We start from the raw sequence: 10,897 nt of genomic DNA on the forward strand, positions 1-10,897 counted from the left end.
TTACCTCATTTTATATTTAAGAGAAACACTTAATTTGCATCTTAAAGGTTTCCACACAAAGTGTAAATTAATTTTTTATAAGTAGTTGAATAGTAATAAAATGAAAAATTTAATCCCAATCATCATTATAAGTACCAATGCTATTTCATTTAAAAAAAAAAAAAATTCAAATTGAAAACAAAGTTAAAAATAAATAATTACAAAAACAATGAATGACATTAAATTGTAAAAAAAAAATTAATTGACAATAAATATATTTCCAAACCCATTTTTTTAAATCTGGTTTGGAATCGTTTCAGATTGTGTGGGTGTGTGTATTTTAAATTTCAAAAAAAAAAAAAAAAAAAAAAAATTAAATAATTAAATTATTATTTTTATGTGACCCAAATGAAAATGAATAGTATAAATAATCATTTTTTCTTTTTGAAAATAAACTAATAATAAAAATAATAAAAAAAGTAAAGATAAACATCTCTTAAAATAAAATTAATCTACAGAAGTCCGTTTTGGTTTTTCTGTTGAAATTGAAAGGTTTATTATTTACAAAAAGGTTTATTTATTTTTTTTTTTTTTTTTTTTTTTTTTTTTTTTTTTTTTTTTTTTTTTTTTAATATTTTTAATAATCAGTTGAAATTGAAAGGTCATACCATTTTTCAGCTTCTAATAAATGTGATTGTAATTGTTGTTTGGCAGCTGATAATGAATCAGAGCCAATGAATAAATTATTTGGTAATTCTTCAATTGTTGGTAATTTAATTAAGAGTTCAGCTGCTTTTTCAGGATCGCCTTTTGAATATGGTGAGTGTTTATTAAACATTTCAATGAATGATTGAGTTGAGTATTCATCAATTAACTTTGAAGGTACTTGAAAGTTTGATTGTTGACCAGCAACGAAACCAGTTCTAAATCCACCTGGACTAACTAATATTACATTCACTCCAAATGCTTTTAACTCTTTTTGTGCAGAGAATGTAATTGCATTAACTGCATGTTTAGTTGAACTATATGCTGAATAATATTCCATATTATCCCAACCCATTTGAGAGGATATGTTAATTATTAAACCTGATTTTTGTTTTCTAAAATGTGGTGTTGAATTTCTTAATAAATTTAAAACACCAAATACATTTACATCATATATCTTTCTAACGTCTGAATCTGATAACTCTTCGATTGAACCTACTAAACCATAACCAGCATTATTTACTAACACATCAATTCTACCAAATTGTTTAATAGTCTCTTCTACTGCACTCTTTACTGATTCATTATTTGTAATATCAGTTTTAACAATTAATAAATTATCTTTTTCAAATTGAATTTCTTTAATCTCTTTTTCAATTTCTTCTGGTCTACGAGTTAATGCTGAAACTTTATAACCATATGTTAATAACTTCTTTACTAATTCTAAACCAATGCCACTTGATGTTCCTGTGATTAACCAAATCTTTTTATTATTATTATTATTATTTCCAATTAAATCCATTTTAATTTATTTATTTTAATTTACTTTTTTATTTAAAAATTGAATATTTTTTATTTATTTGTTTATTTAATGTTTTTTATTTTAATGATTAAAAAAAAAAAAAAAAACTTTTAAATAAGAAACAATATATGCATTTTTTTTTTTTTTTTTTTTTTTTTTTTTTTTTAACAAATCATTTTTGTCATCTAATTTTTTAATTGTAACAATTAAATTGTTGATCTTCTAAGAACATTAAAAAAAAAAAAAAATAACCGCAAATTTATTTTTAAAAAATAAAAAATATCTTCTAAAACATTTTTTTTTATTTTTTTTTAATATTCTAAGAAGGTGACACAAAAAGATCAACAATTTCTCATTTTTTTTTTGATGTTCTAAGAAGATGACACAAGAAGATCAACAATTTAATTATTACAATTTAAAAATTAGATAAAAAAAATGATTTATTGTTAAAAAAAAAAAAAAAAAAAAAAAAAAATGCAAAGATTGATTCCTATTTAAAAGTTTTTTTTTTACTCATTAAATAAAAAACATACAAATAATAAATAAATAAATAAATAAATAAATTAAAATGAATTCAATTGAAAATAATAATAATAAAAATAATAATAAAAATAATAATAAGATTTGGTTAATCACAGGAACATCAAGTGGCATTGGTTTAGAATTAGTAAAGAAGTTGTTAACATATGGTTATAAAGTTTCAGCATTAACTCGTAGACCAGAAGAGATTGAAAAAGAGATTAAAGAAATTCAATTTGAAAAAGATAATTTATTAATTGTTAAAACTGATATTACAAATAATGAATCAGTAAAGAGTGCAGTAGAAGAGACTATTAAACAATTTGGTAGAATTGATGTGTTGGTAAATAATGCTGGTTATGGTTTGGTAGGTTCAATCGAAGAGTTATCAGATTCAGACGTTAGAAAGATATATGATGTAAATGTATTTGGTGTTTTAAATTTATTAAGAAATTCAACACCACATTTTAGAAAACAAAAATCAGGTTTAATAATTAACATATCCTCTCAAATGGGTTGGGATAATATGGAATATTATTCAGCATATAGTTCAACTAAACATGCAGTTAATGCAATTACATTCTCTGCACAAAAAGAGTTAAAAGCATTTGGAGTGAATGTAATATTAGTTAGTCCAGGTGGATTTAGAACTGGTTTCGTTGCTGGTCAACAATCAAACTTTCAAGTACCTTCAAAATTTATTGATGAATATTCAACTCAATCATTCATTGAAATGTTTAATAAATATTCACCATATTCAAAAGGCGATCCTGAAAAAGCAGCTGAACTCTTAATTAAATTACCAACAATTGAAGAATTACCAAATAATTTATTCATTGGCTCTGATTCATTATCAGCTGCCAAACAACAATTACAATCACATTTATTAGAAGCTGAAAAATGGTATGACCTTTCAATTTCAACTGATTACTAAAGATATTAGAAAAATAAATAATAAAATTAAATAAACCTTTTTGTAAATAATAAAACCTTTTAATTTCATTAAAAAAAAAAAAAAAAACAATAATAAATAAAAAAAAAAGATAACATGTTTGGTATGTTCGGTGGATTTATGTCACCCCTTAAGAACCCCTTTGGCCACTTCATCTCAATGGATGGAAACTATAATCTTTTCCAATCAACCCTATAGCTTGTAGTCACACAAACAGACTGTCTTCAAATTCATCTAATGGATTTGATGATTGAATTGTCCAGTAAGGAATATAGAATATGGTCTTTTTTTTATTAAAAAAATGAAAATATTAAAATAAAATGATTTTATTAGAATTTTTTATTATTTTTATTTATTACTATTATTATTATTATTATTATCATTATTATTATTATTATTATTATTATAATTATTTTTATAAAATAAATATTAATTAAAAAAATTAGTTTCCCTTTTAAACAAAAATCGATCAAAACTTGATGTAGAATTTTAATTTTAGAATAATATAACCAAATCAAATATTTATTTAAATTTTATGAAATTATAAATAAAAATGGTGAAATTGGATTTGATTTACATTTTTCTAAAATTAAAATCCAACGACAAGTTTTGATGAATTATAATGTATTTTAAAGAGAAGATGGCTTTTTTCATTAATTATCTACGAAATAATTTTGTAATATCATTATTAACTTTTGATTTGAAGGTTATGGATTTATGTATATCAATAGTATCCCAAAATAATTACATCAAATGGTGTCAGCAAAGCCATGGCATCTTTCTTTGATGGAGTTAACTTGAGTACTTTGGTTATAACCATCGTTAACTTTCAAACCATAATAATTTTTAATTTTACCAAATCATATTTAATATTTGGTTTGAAAATTAACGATGGTTATAACCAAAGTATATATTTAACTTTCAAAAATGATGGATCCCTATGTTTCAATTACATATAAACCAAAATCAACTAAATCAAATTTAAAACAATTAATTATTTTTATAAATAAAATTAATGAAAAAATAAAAATAAAATAAAATAAAACTTACTTTGTAATTTGGATTTTCAATCAAAGAATTACTATTTATTAAATCTATTTATTATTATTTTTATTATTATTATTGTTTTAATTCTTGTATAATAATTTTTTTTTTTTTTTTTTTTTTTTTCACCATTTTTTAATTATTTTTATTTAATAATATTAATGTGCTACAAGTAACATCCATAAAATAGCAAGTGGTGTGTTCAAAGGGTAGGAGATTGTGTTTTTTTTTTAGGGTGTGGGAAAATTTTTTGAAAAAAAAAAAATAAAAAAAAACTAAATCAAAATCAATATTTCATATTAATTTGGTTTTACTATAAAAACACTCAAGCAAATTATAAAACAAAAAAATTTGATAATAATTGTTTCTGGTGTTGTTTTTTTTGAAACCTTGTTTTATTATTCGGTTTTCAAAAAAAAAAAAAAAAAAAAAAAAAAAAAAAATTTTATAAACAAATAAATGATGGATTTTCTTTATTTTTTTACCACAAAAATAAATTATTTTAAAAAAGGTTGCTATATTGCAGCATTTTTTTTTTTTTTTTTTTTTTTTGTTTTTTTTGAAAACCAAATAATAAAAAAAAAAAAAAAAAAAGATATAATTATTCTAATAATGATACTATTATTTAAAAAATAAAGAAAAATATTAAAAGAAAAAGTAGCCAACAATCTAAACAAAACATTGGATATAAAAATTCTTTAGATTAATTAAGTATTAGATAAATTTATTTGTAAACATTAATGATGATAGTAATAAATAAAAGCCAGTTATTATTTTGTAATTTCCCATATCTCAAAAACCCTTTTGTTGTGTTGTTTACCTCAATTTTTTTTTGTGTGGGTTGATTTCGGAAAAATTTGGGGGTTGCCATTCAATTTTTTTTTGTGGTAGTGTGGGTTAATTTCAAATAAATTTGGGGGTTGGCACCCAATCTCAATTTTTTTTATTTTTTTTGTGTGACAGTGTGTGGTTTAATTTCCAAAAAAAACTATTTTGTAAACTGACTAGAAAAATAAAAATAGATTTATTGCAACATAATGAATCATGTGACGGTATATTTGGTAGTTGGATTTTTATTTTACAGATAAATAGTAAACATACAATAAATATACATCACCAATTTTATTTTTTTAACCCAATAACCAAAATTGAATAAAAAAAAAATTAAAAAAATTAAAAAATAAATTGTTATAATAAATCTTTGAATGAGATAAAGGAAAATTAAAAAAAATAAAAATAAAAATAAAAATAAAAATAAAAATAAAAAAAAAAAAAAAAAAAATCTGGAACTTCAAATAGTTTGTATTATGATTTAATTAAGTTATAGTTGTAATTATTTTTTATAAAGCATGAGCTTCATTGTATTATTAAGTTGAAGGTAAAAAAAAAAAAGATATTTTATTTTTGTTAGAAAAAAAAAAAAACATTTTGTTTTTAAATTTGATTTGTTTTAATTTTTTTTTTTTTTTTTTTTGCATAAAATTTAAAAAATAATTGAGTAATTATTTGCTTTTTTTTTATTTATTTATTTATTTGTTTTAAATATATTAGAAGTAAAAGAAAAAAATTGTAGATAGATATTGAAGATGAGATGATACAAGAACAAAAACAATTACAAGATATAAATTGATTATTTGATTATAGATTGGTGAATTTGGTTTAGGTTTAATTTAGAATTGGATATTATTGGATTTGAATTTGGAAATAGTATTTAATCAGTATGTTCTTTGAAACAACATCTAATGAGTGGGAGTCTAGATAATTTCTTTCCTAAATCATAGAAATAACTTTTATTTGGTTTTGGAGCGCTTTCATAACCAAATGAATAATGTTTAGCGATTTCAGCAGCATGTTTCTCACGAAGTTTAAGACGTAGATTATCAACTGATCTAAATGCTTTTCTGGCTCTTCTCTCTTCAATATATTTTTCAACCTGTGTTTTAATAGCAAAGAAAATTAATGCTAAAAATATTATAATTGCAACAATACCGATATACATTTCATTTGGAAATCCTGATGACTTATTTTCACTATAACTAATTGTTGATTCATCTTTATAAAAAAAAAAAAAAAAAAAAAAAAAAATTAATATTAATTTTCAAAAGTAATAAATAAATAATAGTAGATATAGAGAGAGAGAGATATCATAGGTATTTATAACTTACATTTAAATTGGAAAATTTGAGCAATAAAGTATTGACCATCAACAGAGATACTGATATTGAATTTAGTATTGGAGTAGTTATATTTTAGCATTTCATCATAGTTGGTTACATTACAGGTTAAACTAGAATAAGTGTGAATGTTGATTTCAGGTTGTGTACATGGTTTACCATCGATTAGAATTTCAAGATTTGCATCACCAAATGATGTACCATATATAGTGATTAAAGCAGTTTGATCAATATCTGATGTATTTGTAATGGTTGGAGGAGCAAATGTATAGTTTGAATAACCAGTAATTGACGATTGGTAGACTTTTTCAGTGGCAGAATTTGAACTAGAGATTATTAATGGTTTAGAGCCAGATGTATAGTATGGTGAAAGCGATTTAAGATTTGGTAAAATTACACATTCAATGGTTGTTACATTGATTGAAGAGATATTACATGGTACTTTACCAATTGTAATGGTTGTAGTATCTTTGGTATAGTTAAAAAAGTAATGACCATTAATAGTAACCATTCCACCACCACATGGTACTGCAGGATTATTATTTTCAATAACAGGTTTCAAAGTGAATGGACCAGCCATATTACTAATTTGATCGCCAAGTTGGAATAGATAGCTTGCAGTGTTTTTATTTCCTGCTGGATATTGAAACGTAAGAAGATTATGACTACTTTCTACTACTGTACCATTTGCTCTACTGCCATCGAGATAAACAACAGTTATAATTGAATTGCTAACGGATTCACCGAGATTATTGCCATTAATTTGAATAGTACCATCTTTTTCTTGATCACTTGATGCGAGGTATGGAGGATTGTAACTAACGACGAACGAACCAACTGGTAAAAGATTATAGTAAACATTCATCGTGTGGCTTGAACCGAAACCAGATTTCAAAACACAGGTGAAGGATAAACCATCGCCATCTTTCAATGGATCACAAATAGGACCGCCAGGCTCACTCTTAACTGTTAGTGGAACATCTCTACCATCAGAATCTACAGTTCTCATAAAGATACCACTGATTATCAAATCACCACCAATTGTATTTGATTTGAAGCTTTGGCCAGCAGTAATGGTTGGAGTGATCTTGAAATTATATCTTGGAGATGTAAATGATTTACTACCACCATCACCAACAATAAGATTCATAAAACCAGGTTGTGTATTATTTGGTAGGAATATGAAAATGGTATTATTACTTTCAATAAAAAATCCAGGTTCTTCTAAAGTTGGAGTAGGCTTTTTCAAAATATTAGTTTTAATATTCGCACCAGTAATTATTGTCATACTAATTACACCAGAGAAATATACACCAGATACATTGAAAATCTGTGAAGTACCCCTTTGTGAAACACCTTGAATTAATGGAAGATCATATGATATTTTAATTGTATTTGTTGTGTATTTACCAATCTATATAAAAAACATCATTTTAAAAAAAGAATTAGTAATTTGATTGTTATGGTTTATATATTATGATTTACTTACAGTTACATTAAGAGGAACATCATAACCAGAACCACCATATTCTGAACGACTTGGTATGGAACATATTACACTTTTTGAAGTACCAGCGAAACAACTAATAGGTTTACCACCAAAATGACCACTTATTGTAGTGCTTGGATTCACACTTAGATGGTCTCCTGTGAAAGTTAAATTACCACCATTATCATTAAGTACTCCTTCCATTACAGTGATTATTGGTAAAAATGTGTAAAGATAACTTTTATAAAATACATCACATATTGTTACATCAATGGTCCAGTTACCTTGATACTGTGATTCAGGTAATGAAAATACTATGGTGGAGTGAGTAGAATCTAGGTTTCCAGTTGGGTTGAGGTTTTCAACGGGATCATTTGAATTAATTTTAATTTGGGTGTTGTAAAGGTTACTTCCTTGAATGGTAATATTTCCTTGGTCATCGATTGTTGGTTTATTTGGTATATCTCCAGTTTGATATGAAGCATTATAAATTACTCTTGAGCCTGAATTTATAATTAAATCTCCACAGCCTGGTTGTATTCTCATGGTGAACTGGTCTAAATTGATATTGTATGGTGTTACAATTTTGTTTGCTATATTCAAAGGTTTTATTCTACCATAAACACTTGTACAAGGATAGTTATATGTGAAATTAACGGATCCTCCTATTGTGGGGACAGATGGAAGGGATGGGATTTCTGGTAAAAAATAAATATCATAGGTATAATCACAAAGTCTATCCTTGTATGGAAAATTAACAACATCAAAATAAAACTTTCCATCAGTGTCCTTTTCCAGTGTTGCATCAGTTCTATTATTTGGATTTAAAAGAATGGAAATAACTTGATCATCACATCGGATTTTGGTTATTTTTGTCTCCGGCCTTTCATTGTTTATTAGATAACAATCCGATTTAACAAATAAAAACCTATAAATAAAAATAAATAAAAAAATAGTTAAATGTTTTAATTTCATTCTTTACTAATTACTAATTGCGGGTCAATGTAAAAAAAAAAAAAAAAAAAAAAAAAAAAAAAAAAAAAAAAAAAAAAAAAAAAGAAAAAAGAAAAAAAAAAAAAAGGTTGTGTGTTTTGTGTGTGAAAATAATAATTAAAAACAAATAATAAAAAAATAAAAAAATATCTGTGTTAAATTATTGAAATACCCCATTCAAAAAAACAACAACACACACACTAACTGATTTTTAGGGTTGAACGTTTTATTTGTTTTTTTTTTTATTTTTATTTTTATTATAATATTTATTTGATATATTTCTATTTTTAATTCATTATTTTTATTTTTATTTTTATTTTCAATTTTTTTTTTTTTTCAAATATTGGATATTTTTTATTTTTTATTATTATTATTATTTTTTTATTTTTATTTTATTTAATTGTTAATATATATTTTTTTAATTATTTATTTTCTTTATTTATTTATTTATTTTTTTATTTTTTTTTTTTTTTTATTTTTTTTTTGAACACATGAAATGATTCATAAAATGTATTTTTTTTTAATACTTTTATTTTCATTATTTATTATAGTTTATTCGGCACCAAATCGTAAGTAAATTTAAATTTTTCCAAACATATTATCATTTTGCTTTTTGTTATTTCAAATTAATTAACATGTTAATTTTATATTAGGGGTAACCAGAAATGAAACTTCTATAGTATATACCTATTCCCTTGATAGTGATTATTATACTCGTTTTGTTATGTATCTAAATGCTACTACCTTAAGAACTGATATAGCTCCAAATTATTTTGATTGCAGCCAAATTGTCAACTCAGAGAGATATTGTGTATTCCATTTTGCTGATTCATTTTCAAGATTATGGGGAGCCGTTTACAGTAGAGTCTGTACAAGAACAGTATCTGACCCAACGGAGGATTGTCAAAGTACTTGGATCACTGATAATGCTTTTCCAGAACCCCTCAATGTAAAATTTAGTGGATATCCAAGTACGTCTGGAGGTGATGTTGTTTTTACTGGCCTTTTTTTAAGATTGGCTGGAGGTCCTAATACTCTTGCAAATTCTTTTACTAACCCTTCAAAAACCTTTCTTATTAAAGTTCATGGTAATTTCTCTGATCCAAATTTTAATTGTAATAATTTCACTGCAACATTTCCACCAAGTTCTGGGTATATCAAGGTATATTTTGATGACACTGGAAAGAGTTCTCTTCAATTACGATATGCTTCACCAACTGTATCAAGTTTTATTCTTGATGAATCAAAAAAATTAGTAACAATAAATGGTGATAACTATTTCACAAAGAATTCCTTAGTTCAAGTTTTTTTTGATGGTATTATTCAAAACAATATTAATATTACAGTGAATCATTCACAAATTCAAGTGAATAACTTTATTAGAGTTGATCCTGGTCCAATGTCTGTCAATATTACTATAAACGCTGTTTCAATTGATAATAATTATACTTATTGTTTCCCAGCAGTGATATCATCAATCTCATCGGTTTCAAATCATTTAGGTGGTGTTGTAACTATTAAAGGTTCAAAGCTATCTTCAACTTCAATTATTCCAACAATTAAAATTGGTGATAAACAATGTACATTTATTAAATCAACAACAACTGAATTAGAATGTCAATTAGAACCAAATGAAACTGGTGGTAAACATTTACCAGTTGATGTTAATTTCGGTGGTTGTAATTCAACAAGTTCTGGTAGTGATGCTGTAACCTTTACATATAGTATTCCAACGCTATCAAGTGGAACATTATCAAATGGTATAGTTACATTAATTGGTACAAATCTTGGTACAATTAATGATTCATTCATTCAATTAAACTCCAATGGAGCTATTGACAATGTAAAGAATGATCAATTTAATATATCATCCGATGAAACTACTGCTACATTTAAATTACCACTATTAAAATGTAAATCATTTTATATTAATTTCACTCGTGTTGATATTTCAGCAAATAATAAACCTTCAATTTCAGCACCATTATTAATATATGTAATCAATAAACCTACAGTATCAAATGGATCAATAAATATTGAATTATATTATATTGATTGTCCAATCAGTCCATCATCAACACCAAGTATTACTGTGGGTAATTCATCATCAGCTACTCAATGCTCAATACCATCATTAAAAAATTTATCAGAATACTATCAAACAACATGTTCAATACCATATGGTACTGGTACAAATAAACAATTCAAATTCAAATATAATTCAGAGGAAAGTAATAGTG

At 24.3% G+C, this 10,897-nt stretch overlaps 4 protein-coding genes across 4 annotated transcripts in view; 2 read left to right on the forward strand and 2 right to left on the reverse strand.

The window, feature by feature from the left end:
- Positions 1–616: 616 nt before the first annotated feature.
- Positions 617–1,486, reverse strand: DDB_G0286849 (hypothetical protein; the record flags this gene model as incomplete). Its single annotated transcript, XM_632434.1, has 1 exon — positions 617–1,486. The coding sequence occupies one exon, from the start codon at positions 1,484–1,486 to the stop codon at positions 617–619; it is 870 nt and encodes a 289-aa protein (XP_637526.1).
- Positions 1,487–2,054: 568 nt separating this feature from the next.
- DDB_G0286861 (hypothetical protein) lies at positions 2,055–2,939 on the forward strand (the record flags this gene model as incomplete). The annotated part of the gene is made up of 1 exon (XM_632435.1): positions 2,055–2,939. The coding sequence occupies one exon, from the start codon at positions 2,055–2,057 to the stop codon at positions 2,937–2,939; it is 885 nt and encodes a 294-aa protein (XP_637527.1).
- A 2,773-nt stretch (positions 2,940–5,712) lies between these two features.
- Positions 5,713–8,639, reverse strand: tgrE1 (IPT/TIG domain-containing protein; the record flags this gene model as incomplete). Its single annotated transcript, XM_632436.1, has 3 exons — positions 5,713–6,053; positions 6,167–7,589; positions 7,665–8,639. The coding sequence occupies 3 exons, from the start codon at positions 8,637–8,639 to the stop codon at positions 5,713–5,715; spliced, it is 2,739 nt and encodes a 912-aa protein (XP_637528.1).
- Positions 8,640–9,153: 514 nt separating this feature from the next.
- The window catches only part of tgrD1 (IPT/TIG domain-containing protein), a gene marked incomplete at both ends in the record, with an annotated part of 2,772 nt that continues 1,028 nt past the window's right edge, over positions 9,154–10,897 (forward strand). The window contains 2 exons of the mRNA XM_632437.1: positions 9,154–9,226; positions 9,311–10,897. The exon at positions 9,311–10,897 is cut by the window's right edge and continues 1,028 nt beyond it. Of these exons, the coding sequence (XP_637529.1) occupies positions 9,154–9,226; positions 9,311–10,897 (1,660 nt within the window). The remainder of the gene's footprint in view (positions 9,227–9,310) is intronic.

This window comes from Dictyostelium discoideum (genome assembly GCF_000004695.1).
Source record: "Dictyostelium discoideum AX4 chromosome 4 chromosome, whole genome shotgun sequence".
NCBI classification, from domain to species: Eukaryota; Evosea; class Eumycetozoa; order Dictyosteliales; family Dictyosteliaceae; genus Dictyostelium; species Dictyostelium discoideum.